This window comes from Saccopteryx bilineata, chromosome 9 (assembly GCF_036850765.1).
Source record: "Saccopteryx bilineata isolate mSacBil1 chromosome 9, mSacBil1_pri_phased_curated, whole genome shotgun sequence".
NCBI lineage: Eukaryota > Metazoa > Chordata > Mammalia > Chiroptera > Emballonuridae > Saccopteryx > Saccopteryx bilineata.
The window spans coordinates 80710617-80728035 of record NC_089498.1 but is presented as its reverse complement, the minus strand read 5'-3'; the positions used below and the strand labels follow the sequence as shown (position 1 = coordinate 80728035).

The 17419-nt window shown below is 50.4% G+C and overlaps 1 protein-coding gene across 2 annotated transcripts in view; it reads left to right on the top strand.

Annotated features, from left to right (window-relative positions):
* The window catches only part of DLG5 (discs large MAGUK scaffold protein 5), a 116971-nt gene that overhangs the window by 70634 nt on the left and 28918 nt on the right, over positions 1 to 17419 (top strand). The window contains exons 6-12 of one of the 2 annotated variants that reach the window (XM_066242928.1): positions 6284 to 6543; positions 8094 to 8406; positions 10416 to 10562; positions 12017 to 12201; positions 13787 to 13912; positions 16682 to 16814; positions 17257 to 17384. In XM_066242928.1, the coding sequence (XP_066099025.1) occupies positions 6284 to 6543; positions 8094 to 8406; positions 10416 to 10562; positions 12017 to 12201; positions 13787 to 13912; positions 16682 to 16814; positions 17257 to 17384 (1292 nt within the window). The remainder of the gene's footprint in view (positions 1 to 6283; positions 6544 to 8093; positions 8407 to 10415; positions 10563 to 12016; positions 12202 to 13786; positions 13913 to 16681; positions 16815 to 17256; positions 17385 to 17419) is intronic. The other variant, XM_066242929.1, reaches the window with a different exon arrangement.

Below are 17419 nucleotides of genomic sequence, written 5' to 3'. Positions count from 1 at the left end.
TAGAGGTAAAACTGCAGTGTCCAAAGCATTGCTTTTTATTTGGGAAACGTATTTTTTTTTTTGACAGAGACAGAGTCAGAGAGAGGGATAGCGACAGACAGACAGAAACAGATGAGAAGCATCAGTTCACCGTTGCAGCATCTTAGTTGTTCATTGATTGCTTTCTCATATGTGCCTTGACTGGGGGCTACAGCAGAATGAGTGACCCCTTGCTCAGGCCAGCAACTTTGGGCTCAAGCCAGTGACCATGGGCTCATGTCTATGATTCCACGCTCAAGCCAGTGATCCCATGCTCAAGCCAGATGAGCCCATGCTCAATAAGGCGACCTCTGGGTTTCGACCTGGGTCCTCTACGTCCCAGTCCGATGCTCTATCCACTGCGCCACCACCTGGTCAGGCTCCCCTGTCTTTAAATATACCTTTTTCTTGGGTAATTCATGAAAGTTAACTTCTTTTCCCAGATAGCCCAGGAAAGGTGTGTCTTATCCTCTGATGAGCACGCCTCACAGAGAGGCCCTGAGAGAACGAGGACTTCTGACCAGTGCACTTTGTGTGTGTGTGTGTGTGTGTGTGTGTGTGTGTGTGTGTGTGTGTGACAGAGACAGAAAGAGTCAGAGAGTGGGACAGACAGATAGGAAGGGAGAGAGATGAGAAGCATCAGTTCTTCATTGTGGCACCTTAGTTGTTCATTGATTGCTTTCTCATATGTGTCTTGACCGTGGGGCTACAGCAGAGCTAGTGACTCCTTGCTTGAGCCAGCAGCCTTTGTTCAAGCCGGTGAGCTTTGCTCAAACCAGATGAGCCCGTGCTCAAGCTGGCGACCTCGGGGTCTCGAACCTGGGTCCTCCATGTCCCAGTTCGATGCTCTATTCACTGCGCCACCGCCTGGTCAGGCTGACCAGTGCACTTTCTGACAAGGGCAGTTGTCTTGCGGGCCTCGCTGCAGGCAGTGGCTCAGATGTGGCTGCTGCCTTGCTGTGTGGGTGGAACTAGACCGTGGCTTTGTGCCTCCCTTCTGCACTTCTGTCCCCTTCTCACTCACTGGTCCCTTCACAGTCTAGGGGGAAGTCACCTCTAAAGATGCTGCCTGCTTGAGATGAGAAGTTTACAGCCGTTCTCATTTGAGAATTCTGGGTCAAACTGATATATTCTCTTTCTTACGCAGACTTCCATTATAGCCTTAGCTGGGAAGCTAAATGTTTGATTGTTACTGAGAATGTGTGTGCGTGCATTTGTGGGACTTCTGCTATGAACATAATCTAATGATCAAAAGGAAAAAATTCTAGACTAATAGGATAGTTTTCCAAGAATTCTCTGGAGTTAGCTACGGCTGTGATTCCCCCAGATTTTTTCAGATGCTTTTGATTACCTTACCACAGGCACACTTCTGTTCCCTGTTTGTAGAGGAAAGTTGAGAAGAGTCTGGGGGCCATGAGCCTTTTTGAATATAAAGATGCTGTTCTGTGGGGGAAGGTCTGCACGGTTAGCTGAGAATGAGAGGTTAGAAGTTGAGGAAGGTCGATTTTAGCTCACAATAAACAAGACCTCGTGCAGTTTCTACCTGTCGAGTGTGGAGCATAGGCCCTTCTGTCCCTGAGCCCCACCACACTGTCGCAGGTGGCGCGAGCATCAGAGTGGATCCCAGGGTCTGCTCTGGGATTTCCCCTGACCAGCCCCATCTCACTGGGAACTGTGACCCTGGACTGTCCCTGGATTGCCCCGGACTGTCATGCAGGCGCTGATCCAAGCTCCTCACAGGGCATTTTGGGATCATGTCTATGATTGCCTTTGAAGAAAGGTCAAGCCATGGTGTAGACTCCAGATTCTGTCATGGAGGTGGGCTCTGCTGGGCCAGTGCCCTGAATGTGGTCTGTCTTTGCATCATTTTAAGGGTGCCTTAAAAATTAGTTTGTTTGGGTTTTTTTTCAGTTTTTTTAAAGATATTTATTTATTTATTATTATTTTTTTCATTTTTAGAGAGGAGAGACAGAGAGGGAGAGAAAGGAGAGAGAGATAGAGAAGGGGGGGGAGGAGCAGGAAGCATCAACTCCCATATGTGCCTTGACCAGGCAAGCCCAGGGTTTTGAACCGGCGACCTCAGCATTTCCAGGTCGACACTTTATCCACTGCGCCACCACAGGTCAGGCTAGTTTGTTTTTTAATGAACCCTGAAAGGGGGAACTGCAGGAGAGCATTGGACTCGGCTACCCAGGGCTGCCACCTTGTGGGGGACATAGGAATGGTGCAGTGCCTTTGTTCTGCAGCAAACCACTGGGGTTCCTCACCTGGCTTAAAGGATGCGTAGAGAGTAAAAAATCTGAAGTGATTTTCAATTTATATGTTTGAGATACTTGCCAAGGGCAGTCCTTTCTAGAAGCTGGGCCATTACTAGATGTGAGTAGAGAAGCCCTGATTGACCTGGGAGTCAGGAGAGCCTGCATTCATTGGCTGTGTGTCGTGGTGCGTGTGTTGAGCACATGTCCTTGTGGGATGCCCTTCTCAGAGAGCCCTCAGTGCTGAGCACTGTGCCAGACGATGTCCTGTCCTCATTCTGTCCTGCACTCAGGAACCCACTTACTTTTCCGGTGATTTTTTTCCCCCCAGTGATTTGTGGAGAATAATGTTACATCTCTTATCTCATACCATACACAAAACTATAGGCCAACTAGTTTAAAGATTTAAACATAAAACATGAACTAGTACTTGTCAGAAAAATAATAGACTATCTTTGTGTCATCAAGGAAGGTAGGAAAGAACTTCTGAAATGAAACTACCAAAGGAAATGATTGATAGATTTTACAGTATTAAAATGTGAAAGTTTAATATAGCGAAGACACTACAAGAAAATTTTAAAGCCACATATTGGGAACAGATATTTGTGATAAATAAAACTAGGAATGATTAGTACCTGGAATTTAAAAATAAACTCTACAAAAAGAAAGGAAGAGAGAAAGGTAGAGAAAATGTATGTAGTAGGTAAACATGAGGAGAGTTACTCGGTCTTTTTAATAATTAGAATGTAAGTTAAAAAAAAAAGAGAGAGAGCCTGACCTGTGGTGGTGCAGTGGATAAAGCATCAACCTGGAATACTGAGGTCGCCAGTTCGAAACCCTGGGCTTGCCTGGTCAAGGCACATATGGGAGTTGATGCTTCCAGCTCCTCCCCCCTTCTCTCTCTCTGTCTCTCTCTCCTCTCTCTCCCTCTCTGTCTCTCTCCTCTCTAAAAATGGATAAATAAAATAAAAATAAAAAGGAGAGAGAGATCTTAGTTTTTGTCCATGAGATTGACAGTAATTTAAAACATCTGTTTCACAATAGCCAGGAAGTGGGAGCAGCCCAGGAGGCCTTGCTGAGTGAATGGATAAATGAAATGCAGTGCATACATGAAATGGAATATTACTCATCTTCAAAAAGGAAGGAAATTTGGTCACATACTTCAACATGGATGAACCTTGAGGACACTATGCTAAATGAAATCAGTCACAAAAAAAATTACTAGTGTATGATTCAGTTTGTAGGTGGTACCTAGAGCAATCAGGTGCATAGAGACAGAAAGGAGAAGAGCGCTTTCCAGGGCCTGGGGAGGGGCCACGGGGAGTTGTTCAGTTTGCAGGATGAAAATATTTGCAGGATGGTTGCACAGTAATGTGAGTATACATAGCACTACCGAATGTATACTTACACATTAAAAGTGATTAGGACAGTTTCAGGTTATGTGTATTTACCACAGGAAATACCTGACTGAACTCTTGATGAGGATACGTTGAGGATGGTAACTCTCGGAGCTTGTCCCACAGCTAGTAGGTCATACATTGGTAGAGCGATTTGGAATTGTACAGAAAGTGAGAGTTTATATCCCGACACTTGGCCACTCTACTTCTAGAGAGAGATCTCATAGGTGTGGGAGAGGAAACAGAAACAACTGTTCATGGCAGTATTATTTATACAGCCAGAGAGAGCGAGAGAGTGAGCGAGAGAGAGAGAGAGAGAGAATGTCAATGTTCATCAAACAGAAAAAGGAGAGTGTGAGATGGATCAATGCCGGATATCCTGCCTGCATTACTTGACTGAACCTCAAAAACAGCATTAGGAAAAAGAAGTACATGTAATATGGTGCCACTAGATATTTATGAATACTTAAGTGAAATAAGTAAACTGTTGTGCATGGAGATGATTGACAGCAAATCCAGGGGAGCAGTTCTGGAGGGGGGGTGGGATAAGAAGGGTGCATTGGGGGCTCAAGCAACACCACTGGTAATATTATCTTTCTGTGAAAAATATAGTTCAGCACATATGGCAAGATGTTAAGATTAGAGCTAAGTGGTGGGCCCTTAAAATTTTATTACTCTATTTCCTATGCTTTTCTGTGTGTTTGGAAGAGTCTCATTGTTTTTCTTAAAAAAAAAAAAAGACCTTTTTTCTTAAAAAAAAAAAAGACTTTATACAATAGAGTGGGGCTCAGTGGTTCTTTCCCATTTGTCAGTGTGCAGTCCTTTATGCAGCAGCGAAGTATTTTTCAAATAATGAAGATTTTAACTGCCCAAGGAGCCTATTGTCCTTTGGTGTCCTTGTAAGGTTTTGTTTGAAGGAAAGGACTGGAAGCCCTGAGCGGGTAGTAGGTCTGGCCTTCCGTGTGTAAGAAAGCACGGCATCCGTGAGGCTCAGGAACAGGGGGCACGCCTGGCCTCAGTCGTTTCAGGCTCTGGTTCTCTGGGCTGCAGAGATCTTCCAGTAACCCAGAGTGCACGCTGGGCATGCCGGACGATGCCGGGACTGTTGGGGCTTGCACGGTTAGGCTAGCTTTTCTGGTTCAGCTCGTAGTTTGAGGCATACTGCGGAATAAGGAAACTGAAAGCCCAAGTAGAGGGACCTGCCAGAGGGCATGGACCCCCCGAGGTGCTCAGCAGAGGTCAGCAGGTCCCTGGAAACCTCTTGAGTCATCTTGTTTATTCTTGAGAACAGTGTCCTGGGTGAACCTGTAATTTGCTCTTGCTTAAAACTCTCCTCAGTTCCTGTCTCCCCGGGACACAGTTTTGGCTGTGAGTCTTGAAGCTGTGCCTGCTTCTCCAGCCTCCATTTGAACCCACTGTTCCTTGTCCACTGGGCTCCTGGCACTCTGTCCTGCCTCCTCTTGATGCATAGAACACGCAGTGGTTCCTGCCTCAGGGCCTGTGTACTTGCTCACCTTTCTGCCAGGTATGCTCTAGGCTGCTCTTCGTTGGAGTCCAAGCTCAGAAGTCGCTTTCTTAGAGACCTCCTTAGGCCTCAACCTCTCTCACACCGGCTGCTTGCTGCTTTACATCTCTCCAGCTCATTATCCCACTTTACTTTTTTTCTCGATGGCTCTTATTATGCTCAGAAGGTATTTTATTTTGTGTGTCTCTCTTCTTTCCATCTGCCTACCTTGCTATATCTGTCCCATCTGTGCATCCACACCCTCCCATCAGGATAAAGGTACACAAGCCACAGTCTTTGTGTGTCCTGTCTGCCTTCCCTGGCATCTAGCACATCACTGAAACATGTCAGACATTTGTGTTGGGGCCCTTAACACTGCTCCTGGGCTTGGTAATTGTCTAGGTGTCCTCACAGGACTCTGTGTGTAGTCATCCTGACAGCTGAAATTCACTTCAGTGGAAGGACATAAAGCAGAGTCTGCAAAGAGAAGAGGTGTGTGGGACGAAGGGCAGAGGAAAGCACGTCCAGGTTCTCAAAGTCCTCCCTGTGGAGTGACACAGGGCATGCTCAGTTCCCCAGTCCTGAATTGTGACAGCACTTGGGAACTGTGTGTGTTGTCAGGGAAGCCCCTGAGGTGCTCCTTGCCCAGAGTTTTTCCTGCGGGCTGGCCCCGTAGGCACTGCTCCTAGCATGCACTGAGATTCAGACTCCCGGGAGGAAGCAGTGCCCAGCCTGTGCTGTTTGTTGGGTCCAGGCACTAGGAGCCCCTCTTACCACCTGGGGTAAGCTTTATATTGGTATAGAGAACTATTTGCCACTCAAGTTCCCAGACAACAGCCAAGGGTGAACTTGCAAGCAGGCCTTTCTAACTTGGGCCTGCTGGGGTAGCTCTCCTCTGCACACTGCTTAAGAAATGTTTATGAATGAATGAATCACCCAGCCTAACTGCTGGGCCTGTGGATCAGACCTCGAGGCTCCAAAGGCCAAAGCTCGTGGCCTCCTTTTCCTGGAAGGCAGTTCTACTCTCAGACACAGGGAGGTAAGAGTGGTCAGTCTGTCCTTCCTCCTGCCCCCCAGACGCTTAGTAAGCGTGACTCTCTGGTCCCCAGGTGTTGAAGCACAACGGGTCATCAGAAATTCTCAACAAGCTGTATGACACGGCCATGGACAAGCTGGAAGTGGTTCGGAAGGACTACGACGCCCTCAGGAAGCGGTACAGTGAGAAGGTTGCCGTCCACAACTCGGACCTAAGCCGCCTGGAGCAGCTGGAGGAGGAGAACCAGCGGCTGCTGAAGCAGGCGAACATGCTGACCCAGCAGAGGGACACGGCCATCCAGCTGCAGCACCAGTGTGCCCTCTCCCTGCGGAGGTAGGCGCTGGCGGCCACTGAGGGTAGAGGATGGCCAGGGGCCAACTGAACTGGCTTTGCCTCAGGGCCACTTTCCCATGTGGGCATGTGGCTATCTGCAAGTCTCCCAGACACCCCAGAGAGTAAAAACAGCACAGAGATTTGTGCTTTTTCAATCAAAACATGCTTGTTTCCAGGAAACATTTTCTTGAACCTCAGTGTATCCTGGGAGTTGTTGTTCTTCCTCTCAGTTGAACAACTTGGGATGTTCTGACCATCCCATTCCTGAGGGCTCTCATAAGCCTCTTCCCCTGTCAATCACCCACCTAGCAAATAGCAAAGTTAATTGTCATCGGCATTGTTTCTTCCAAAATTTTATTTTCTGTTAAGGTATATAATTGGTAGGGATGTGAGCCCTGGCCTCCAACAGTATTTCATAAAGTACATTTCTGCAGATTTGCCAGTGCCCCGGAACATTCATTGGTTTCGTATGAAAAGTGTTCTTGATATAGAAACTTTTGGGAACTGCTAGGTTGCACGTGGGCAGGTGCCTGTAGTGGAACTTCTCAGAGCCTTCATTCTGGTCCTGAGCACGAGCCTGTCCAAGAGGGGGTACAAAATGTAGTGTTCCCCAAACATGACTCATCAGAGAACATACTTCTTTATTTAATGGAGCACCATGCTGAACTGGACCGCTTTCAGAAATGCTACTCTACAGCTATCAGCACTTACTTTGCAGTTTCCTATGTGGAAGGGACCTCCTGGCTCGGGAGGACTGAGCTGTGCCCTCACACAAACCTGGTCGCTTTCGGCCAGCCACATACCTCTCCTTTTTTTCTGTATTTGGAAAATGAAATGGTTGGATTAAATAATTGTTAAGGCCGCTTTTATCTCTCATATGCTGTGGTACTAGCATTTAAAAAAAATAGTGTAGCCTGGCCCTGGATGGCTGGCTCAGTGGTTGAGTGTCAGTCTGGCGTGTGGATGTCCTGGGTTCAATTCCTAGTCAGGGCACACAGAACTGACCATCTACTTCTCCATCCTTCCCACTTCCCTTTCCCTCTCTCTTTCTCTCTCTCTCTCTCTCTCCACTAGCAGCCATGGTTTGAGTACATCAGCTTGGGCCCTGAGGATGGCTCCATGGCCTCCACCTCAGGTGCTAAAAATAGCTTGGTTGTGAGCATAGCTCCAGATGGGCCGAGCATCTGCCCCACACGGGGTGTGCCAAATAGATCCTAGTCAGGGTGCATGTGAGAGTTTGTCTCTCTATCTCCCCTCCTCTCACTTGGAAAAAGAAGGAAAAATAATTACGTAGCTTGACCGTGGAAGAAATTTGCTGTTGTTTCTAGTAGAACAGAGGGCATGAAGTCCTCAATTCAACTTTTGGTATCTGTAAAGGCTGAGAAAAATTTCAGGTCCAGGGACATGGGTGCTCCGTGACTGTTCTCTCTTAGGGGTGTGTAGAATGACCTCATTTGAAACTTCATGCTTGACTGTCCAGCACGGCAGAGCTGACCAGGCAGGTCTCTGCCACCCCCCACGTCCTGGCTGCCTTCCCCCCCCCCCCCCAGGTTTGAGGCGATCCACCATGAGTTGAACAAGGCCACGGCCCAGAACAAGGACCTGCAGTGGGAGATGGAGCTGCTGCAATCAGAGCTGACTGAGCTGAGGACTACCCAGGCAAAGACCGCCAAGGAGTCAGAGAAGTATAAGGAGGAGCGGGATGCAGTGTACAGCGAGTACAAGCTCATCATGAGTGAGCGTGACCAGGTCATTTCTGAGCTGGACAAGCTGCAGACTGAGGTGGAGCTGGCCGAGTCCAAGTTGAAAAGTAGCACATCGGAGAAGAAGGCAGCCAGTGAGGAGATGGAGGCCCTGCGACAGGTAGGTGGCCGGGCGCTGGCCAGCGGGCACTGCTGCCCGGGCTCTGGGGAAGCAGCGAGGGAGGAAGGGCCGTGGCACACACGGTGTCTGATAGCAGCTGCTCCGGAGTCAGAGTGGAGATCTTCTCACATGAGGCCTGCCTGCTGGCTGGGCTTCGGACAGTGCCTGGGAGAAGGCCAAGCCAGCTGCACTCAGTGCCCAGCTCTGATCTGAGCTACAGAGCTGCAGGGGGAGGTCCAGCCATGGTCTTGGCCCATCACAGTTTACAGTGTTACAGTGTGGAATAAATATCAGGTGACATGCCCAGACACGCATGTACTCCATGCACAAACGCTCTCACTCAAACCTATGATCAAGTAATTGTTGGTTAGTCTTGTGTTGAAGGTCTCAAGGACTTGCTCATTAAGAAGCAAGATCCCAGGGCCGACTTCCCAAAGCCATAGATACCTTTGACCCGTGAATCCAGAAGAGCACCCTTAGGGCATCTTTCTCCCAGCATCTTGCAGGGGCAGCCCCGCTCCTGCTGGGAAGATGGTGTACTGTACTCTGCGGCTCCAGGCTTGCTCCTTAGGGACATGCCTCCAGGGTAGGAGCCTAGGCTTCAGTGTTCAAGTTAGGCCACTTAGCTTGGCTCCTGAGGGATCCGTGTGGATTCTTTGCATCCTTCCTCCTGGTCCTGGAGCCTCATCGCTGACCTCTCACCCCCAAGTGCAGATTTGAGAGTCCCTTCCCATCCTGTCGCTCAGTGTTGTGGCTCTGTTTTAGAGCTGCTGAATTTGGTTGTAGCAGACTTTTTTTCCCTATTGAAGTGCCTCTCATTCTCCTTTTCTTTATAGGTCAGTTGGAATGTAGCCTTCAGAATTGGTCTGTGAGAAGTGATAAGCCAGGTGGGATAGGTCGAACAAATTGGCAGGGGAAGGTGGACGTTGAACGGTCAGAGCCCGAGCCCCCTGGACCCAGCACGAGGAGCAGCTGATGCCCAAGGGGTGGCTGGGGCTGTGTGAGGCTGTGTGTGGATAGTGACACTCCTGATGCCAGGTAGTGCTGGGCGTCATGGACGCAAGAGCACAGGCCCTGTGCTTGGAGCGCGGGCCTTCTCAGTCATGTGACCTCATACCTTTCTGGGCCTCAGTTTCCTCATCTACAAAATGGAAGTGATGTTGGCCAGCATCTCTGTCACGAGTGGCTGTGACAGTCACATGATTTAATATTGAAACACATTTAGAACAGTGTCTGCACAAAGTAGGAATGATTTGAGTCTTTATTATTAAAGTGATTATTAGCTACTCTGGAATTGTTTTTGTAGGCAAAAATGGGCCAACTAGTGGCAATTTCCTATCAAGGGAATGAGACTTCCAGACCATCAAGGTGAAAGCTATTGTGAAAAGAAGAATTTACTTTGGTGAAATTTTTGAAAGACCATGATGAGAGAATTTTAATAAGTGAGTATAGTGTATTAGAACTTGGTAATTATCCTAGAAAACCCATCAAATCGTTTTTACAGTTTCGCATCTGAGAGCTCAGTGGTTGGAGAGTGTTGTTACCAGTAAGAAAAACAGAGATGAAGAGGAAAGCTTTGACAGCCAGGGGTGACGTCTCCAGCACAGGCAGGGAGCTGGGCAGGACTGTACCAGGGGTGACGTCTCCAGCACAGGCAGGGAGCCGGGGCAGGACTGTACCAGGGGTGACGTCTCCAGCACAGGCAGGGAGCCGGGGCAGGACTGTACCAGGGGTGACGTCTCCAGCACAGGCAGGGAGCTGGGCAGGACTCTAGCCCCGTGTGGAGCATGAACTGTGAGCTTGGCCATGCCCTTTGTTGGGCTGTGGGAAGCACGGAGAAGCAGGAAGAACCACCGGCTCCCAAGGCGCATGCTCTGCAGGCGCCGGTGCTCCGCTCTGCTGCCTGCACTCCTGCATGCCCTTCAGCCGGAGCCTGGTTCCCGGCCGTTGCAGGGGGCATTGGCTGGGTGTCAAGTCTGCCTGTCAGCTGAGGCAGGAATCTTTTCTAGGCACCGATCCGAGTGAGCAGTCCGGAGCGGACAGCTCCTGCCCTCACCCCAACCTTGGCAGCTTCCAGAGCTGAAACCCTCAGGTCCTCCTCTACTTCGTCTGGCTTTTCTGACGAGACCACTCCCGACTTGCCCCAAGTTGGCCAGGTTTGTGCCTGGGCCGTTTTGGCTCTAAGGTTTGAGTGGGCGGGACTTACTCTCCCCCTGGCCTGACAAGACCTTCTGGTATGGGCTCTGCCCCTGCACAGGGTTGAGTGCAGCCCCGGGGCCTTTCTCCTTGGCCTGCTGCCTAGGTGGAGTGAGTGTCTTGTGAAAACCAGCCCACCTCTTCCTTAGCCTGTGGCCCATCTGCCAGGGCGGCAGAAGGTTGTCGTGGGGTGCTTTTGCAGACTGAGAGCTGCGTGGGGTGGAGGAGGATGCACAGGAGCAGAGTCTTGGAGACCTGGGCTCTGGGCTCCGTTCCCCAAGGTGGAACCTGGGGGCAGCAATTTCCTGGACCCTGCGTTTCCTCATCAGTGTAATCAGGGGCTTGGACCTCAGCTCCCCAATTCTACTGCCCTTTTTAAGATACCTTATTCCTCCTCTTCCCTCTCAATAAAACTACATATTGTACTTCTACCATTTCTCCTAAGGAAACTGTTTTTGGGGTGTTTTCATTTTGGAGACTAGTGATGGTGGGGAGCACCGGAAGGGGGTGGAGATGGGAACAAGGGCAGCTGCTGCCCAATACCCTGGCGTTGGGCTCTGCTCCCACCTCCGGCCTTCAGCTCGAGCTGATTATCCAGGGTCCGATGGAAAGACCTTTCTTTGAAACCACATGTTAACACGTTTCAAATAGAAAACTATGTAAATATGAAACACAATAAAATGGATACTTAAGAAGGTGTTATTGTTAAACCTATTACTACAATAAATTCTTGAGAGAATTAATGAAAATAAAATTTAAAAAAACTTCCAAACTAAACAAACATTCAACATTGCATAAAAATGGGGGAGGGGGTCAAAACTGAAATCATTTGACTTGATCTTGGGAAATGCGAGTTCTCAGTGGAGTGAGCGCTGTCCCTCCCCGAGTGAAGGTGTCCCCAGTTCCTTCTGGCTCTGCGTGGGAGATGAGAGCAGTTAGAAGCTGACTGCACCCATTTTCCTGTCTCCCTCGTCTCTGTTTCTTGGCTAAACTTTTGAGATCTTTTTTGAACTGGTATTTGTGGAGGCTGCGTTGCTGTCTGCAGTGGAGTCGGGGAGTATTTGTCTTCCTTATTCTTAGTGCGCAGGAATGGAGGTGGCCAGTGCAGAGACAGTCTGCCCCCCCCCCCCCGTCTGCTTTGTAATTTGCTTCTGCAGAAGGCCTTTGAGCTCAGGTAGGAGTTACTTTTGCTGTAGACAGTTGCTTTGTCATTTCCCCGTGTTTTCTAAGGATTAGAGGAGCATAGGGGGAGCTCTGTATATGAGTGCTTCTTAGAAGTTGATTTGAAATTTTAATGGATCGCAGTGTTTTCCTACATCCAGCTCCCGCGAGTTAGCCCCAGCCTCTGCACCTGTCAGGTCGTGCTTCTGAGCCGAAGCCCAGGACCTCCTCTGCTTCCCCCTGTCCCTACCAGATCAAAGACACGGTGACAATGGATGCTGGGAGAGCCAACAAGGAGGCTGAAGTCCTTCGAAAGCAGTGTAAGGCTCTGTGCCAGGAGCTGAAGGAAGCCCTCCAGGAGGCAGATGTGGCCAAATGCCGGCGGGACTGGGCCTTCCAGGAGCGAGACAAGATCGTGGCAGAGCGAGACAGCATTCGGTACAGTGCCCCAGGCTGGCGTGGGCTCCAGTCTCCCCATGGCACACTAGGTTGGGGGGGCAGTCATTTGTCACACGTTCAGCCAAGGTGAGAGTGAATAGATCCTTCCTTTCTCACCCTAGGTGATGCCCTCCCCGCACCTCAGAAGCATTAGAATTTTTCACTGTCTCAATGTTCCTTTTCACTGCACCCGAGACATCCAAGTGTGCACTGAGACCCTTGGAAGTAGCACACGACCAGGCTCTTTTCTTAGGGGGCTTCTGCTGACACGACAGTCAGAAGTGCATTGTCTCAGTCAGTATTCATCAGGCACCTACTATGTGCAGGATCTTAGGTCCCTTGAGCAAAGAGCCCTGGGAGACCCTCAAGGCCCCCAGGTGGGTGTGATGTCTGAGGGGCCGGGCCAGCCCTGTGGGGCTGCAGGAGGTCTGTCAGGGTAGTGGGGAAGGAAGCACATGAACAAGGAGTTCCAGGGCCACAGTCAGAGCTGTGATGGGGGCCTGCAGGGCACTAGGCAGGGGGAACAAATGGGGAGGTCTCCCCAAAAAGCATGGCATTTGAACTAGGGCTTACACATGAGTGGATTTTCCCATGTGGAGAGGGGAAGGGCATTGTAGCCTGAGCAAACGTCATGGACAAAGGTATGCTGTCCTCAGGGCAGAGCAGGGACCAGAGTGTGACTGGAACCAGTCTGCACTTAGAGTCACAGGACGCAGCTGGCAGTGCTCCTGAGGGCAGGTGCAGGAGCCTGGAAAGGGGAGCCCAGAATGTGGACTGGTTGAGGGAGAGGCAGGAGAGGCAGTGGTGGTGGTGGGGGGGGGTGTTGGTAGGGAGCAAGGATGTGGCCATTGGGAGTTTCTGAAAGATCCTTTGTGGCCTTTGAAAGGAGAGACTGATGTCTACCCAGGCCAGTCTGGAGATGAAGGTTCAGGGTGGGGCGATTTAGAGTTATGGGAGGGCAACTGGCTCTCAGGGTGCATCAGTGACAGGATGCAGTTCTTGGGGTGGCAAAGAGCACAGACTCCGCTGCCAGCTTCCCTGTCCCCACCTCCTCTCTGACTGGCTGAGGTGGTCCCAGGTCCCAGAAGCCACATGTTCTTTAGCAAAAAGTTGTTTGCACTGGACACCCGCGCAGAACTCGGGGCTGCAGAGATGCGTGAGGCGTGACTTGTCTGGGTGGGGCTTGGTCTGGGTGTGGGGTAGGGACGGCTCTAGAAAGGCCTGCGTGTGGGCAGTTATGAGGCATTTGGCTCTAGCACCGGTTGGAGCACATGGGCCTGCTGGTGAGCTGGGGGGAGGGTGGACACTAACCCCAGGCACACTGAAGGTGAAGCAGTGGGATGAGCACTGGACATTTGGAGCTCAGTGCTCATTGCCCAGTAATTTGGGCTGGCGGGTGCCTGCTCTCCTGGGTCCTCAACATCACCTCTTTCCCTTGGTGGGGTTGGCCTGATGGCCTTACCTCCAAACACTCAAACATTTCTGTGCGTCTGGGGCAAGGCAGACGCCTGGGGTGTTCACTGCAGGCTGGGGTCTTCCATCCCTCACCCCTCATGGTGACCTTGGCCTTTGCTCCCTCTACCAGGTCACTCTGTGACAATCTGAGGCGGGAGCGGGACAGGGCAGTGACCGAGCTGGCTGAGGCCCTGCGCAGCCTGGATGACACTCGCAAACAGAAGAATGACGTCAGCCGGGAGCTTAAGGAGCTCAAGTATGCTGGGTGGGCACCTGCATGGGCTGTGCTTGTACCTGGGAGTGAGTGCCCATCTCTGCTCTCAGGGCAAGGCCTGGCTATCTGTCCTTCTCTCTGCCTTACTCTGTCAAGCGGTAGAATGGGTCCAGAGGCTGCCTCTGTGTGGAGAGTTAATTAGAAATTTTTAGGCAGAGAAGATAACGATAGCCCTTTGGTGAGCACATGGAGGTATGCACTGTGTGCTAAGGCTTATAGTAAGGAAGGTCCCTGTTCCCAGCCAGTCTGTTTGGGACAGACAAGTGTGCATTGTTCATTCATTCCCTCCCTCATTCATTTATCACCTCATCAAGGACTAACTGTGTGCCTGTTCTGTGTGGGTCAGGCCTGTGGGAGGCACAGGGGAAACGGCTGAGCAGGCCGACCAGGTCCCTGCCCTGTGGGACTCACAGCATGCAGGAGACGACCACAGGCAGGCCCATCAGAGAGACAAGTACATAAAGGAACAGCGACGACAAATTATGGGGCAGAGCTGTGCGGTGATTGTGACCACCACTCACTCAGTAGTCCATCCTTATTATTTGGATACCCATCTGGAAGAGACTATTTAGAATATCAGACAACTCCCCTTAGTGACAACATAAATATCAGACAACTCCCCTTAGTGACAACATTGCTCCCAGGGGTTGTCATTTAAGACCTGGTGCCTCTAAGCAGTGGATTGCAAATGCAAAGATCGAGGTTTAAGAAGAGAACTTGGCAGAGCTCAGTGGCCACCACTGCAGCCTGGAAACCAGGTTCTAGTTGAGGAGCAGGGGCTCTGTCCATTCCAGGAATCTCCCAAGCTGGCGGGGGTGGTGGGGGTGGGGGTGAGAAGCTTGTGAAGGAGCGTGCAAGTCTTGCGCACTCGAACTGTGCCTTTCAGAATGGAGTGCAGCTTCTTCCCATTCATTAATATCTAACATAAGACAAGCAGTTTCAATTATTAAAAAAAACCTAGAACTTGTGGGACTTGAGTGCTCCAAAGAAAATTTCAGAGGTTGAAGCAAAGCAACAGTCTCTTCAGGGACCCACCTTGAGTCTAGCAAGTGATGGAATAAATTAAGCCTAGGCCCTCTGGGGCTTCAGCATGGAGGAAGTTTCCATCCTAATTGCACTGGAGCTGTGGGACCATCTAAGAAAGTCAGGTTCCTTTGTTCATTCAGCACATTTGTATTTGCGTCTCCTCTCTGCTGAGTTCTCAGACGCGTGGGATGCTGGTGACTGAGTTCGTGCTGCTGCACAGGGAGCCCTGACTGCAGAAGCAAGAGAGGTGGCCCGGTGGGAGAGAGATGGGAGGAGTGCAGTCAGCAGTGAATGCACAGCTTCCGGCCAGGAGGAAGCTCTGGAGCTCTGCCCAGGACGCGGAGCTGGCCAATGAGAGCACAGCCCAGCCATAGGTGTGGACCTGAAGCTTGTTCACTTGAGCAGGAAACAAAAGTAGGTCATGAGTGTGCCAGGAGCCCAGTGGGCAGGCCTGAGAACTGGGAAGCTGGTCTGGGCATAGGTTTTGGGAAGAGGGTGTTATATGAAGGTAACTGGGGTATAGGACAAGGTTTCTAAGTCTTTTTCTCATCCTCTTAACGGGGTCTTTCTGAGAGCTTACGTTTTTGTTTCGATCAAATCCAGTTTATTGATTTTTTATTTTTAATTTTCAGTGAATTATGTTATGCCTAAGAACCCTTAAACCAACCGCCAAAAGATTTTTCTGCTGTACTATTTTTTGCATTTAAATCTGTGATACATTCTGAGGTTATCTTTTTTTTCTATAAGGTACGTTTTTAGGTTGAGACTCATCGTTTTTGCCACAGACATGCAGTTGCTCCAGCGTCCTTAGTGGAGATTGTCCTTCCTCTGTTTAGTCACTTCTGACCTGCTGTGCTCTGGGGGCTATTTCCAGACCCTTCATCTGTTGCATTGATCTCTGTGTCTGTCTTCCTGGCAGCTCCATTCAGTCTTGAGTACTGTTGTGTGAAGAGCCTTAAAATCGAGGAGAGTGATTCCTCCCACTTAATTCATTTTAAAAATTGGTGTTGCTCTTCTACTTTCTTTGCCTTTCCCTATAAAATTTTTTTATTTTTTTTATTTTTCTGAAGCTGGAAACGGGGAGGCAGTCAGACAGACTCCCGCATGCACCCGACCGGGATCCACCCGGCATGCCCACCAGGGGGCGATGCTCTGCCCATCCGGAGCATCGCTCTGCTGCAACCAGAGCCATTCTAGGGCCTGAGACAGAGGCCACAGAGCCATCCCTAGCGCCCGGCCCAACTTTTTGCTCCAATGGAGCCTCGGCTGCAGGAGGGGAAGAGAGAGACAGAGAGGAAGGAGAGGGGGAAGGGTGGAGAAGCAGATGGGTGCTTCTCCTGTGTGCGCTGGCCGGGAATCAAACCTGGGACTCCCGCACGCCAGGCTGACGCTCTACCACTGAGCCAACCGGCCAGGGCCTTTCCCTATAAATTTTAGAGTAGTCTCTGTATCTGTGAACTTGTCTTGCTGACGTTTCCATAGGAATTGCATTAAACCTCTAGATAAATGTAAGGATTTCTGAGTCTTAAAAAAAAAATCAGTATAAAAACCCACTGATACCCAATAAGGCTTGGCCTGGCACTCTAGCTTTGTTTGGGAGCTGACATGAAGTATGAGGTGACAGCCCCACTGGATGGCATGAGGAGTCCACCTGGTTTCCAAACTGTGACTGGGGCAGGACATTTCCCCCTCACAGGCCCTTGTCCTGGCTCCCTCTCTTCACAGGGAGCAGATGGAGTCCCAGCTGGAAAAGGAGGCCCGGTTCCGGCAGCTGATGGCCCACAGCTCCCACGACTCGGCCATTGACACGGATTCCATGGAGTGGGAAACAGAAGTTGTCGAGTTTGAAAGGGAGACGGTAAGCTTTCTTCACGTCTCTTCTCCCTGTCCTCCTGATGTGAAGACTTTGGATGGGGGAGGGAGTAGAGGGCCCACTTGCAGTGTCCCCCAGTGTCACGATTGTTAGTTTGGAGGTTCCAAGGGTGCAAGTACATCCTTTCCCTGGACTTGTTCGGCTGGGTTACAGCAGATTGCTTCCTGTGTCCTGTGGGTGTGCGGACACAGCATGTGGAGCGAGGAGTGAAGAGCAGAGCCCCCGGGTGGTGCCGGGGGACATGTGTCTGCACTGGCCAAGAGGGTTGACTCACTGAACTGCTTATGGCTGCATCTTGGGGGCTAAGTGCCCTGTCAGTCATGGTGAAGGGTCAGTCCCCACAGTAGAGTGAGTGGCTTGCGGTTTAAGAGCCGATGTTTCTCACCACTGTTTGTAAATTGTGCTGCTGCTGCTGCTGCTCTGACAGGAGGACGTTGATCTGAAGGCACTGGGGTTTGATATGGCGGAAGGTATGAATGAGCCTTGTTTGCCCGGGGACTGCGGCATATTTGTCACCAAGGTGGACAAAGGAAGCATTGCGGATGGCCGCTTACGGTAAGAGTTGCAGGAGCCCTGGTTCTGGAGGGAAG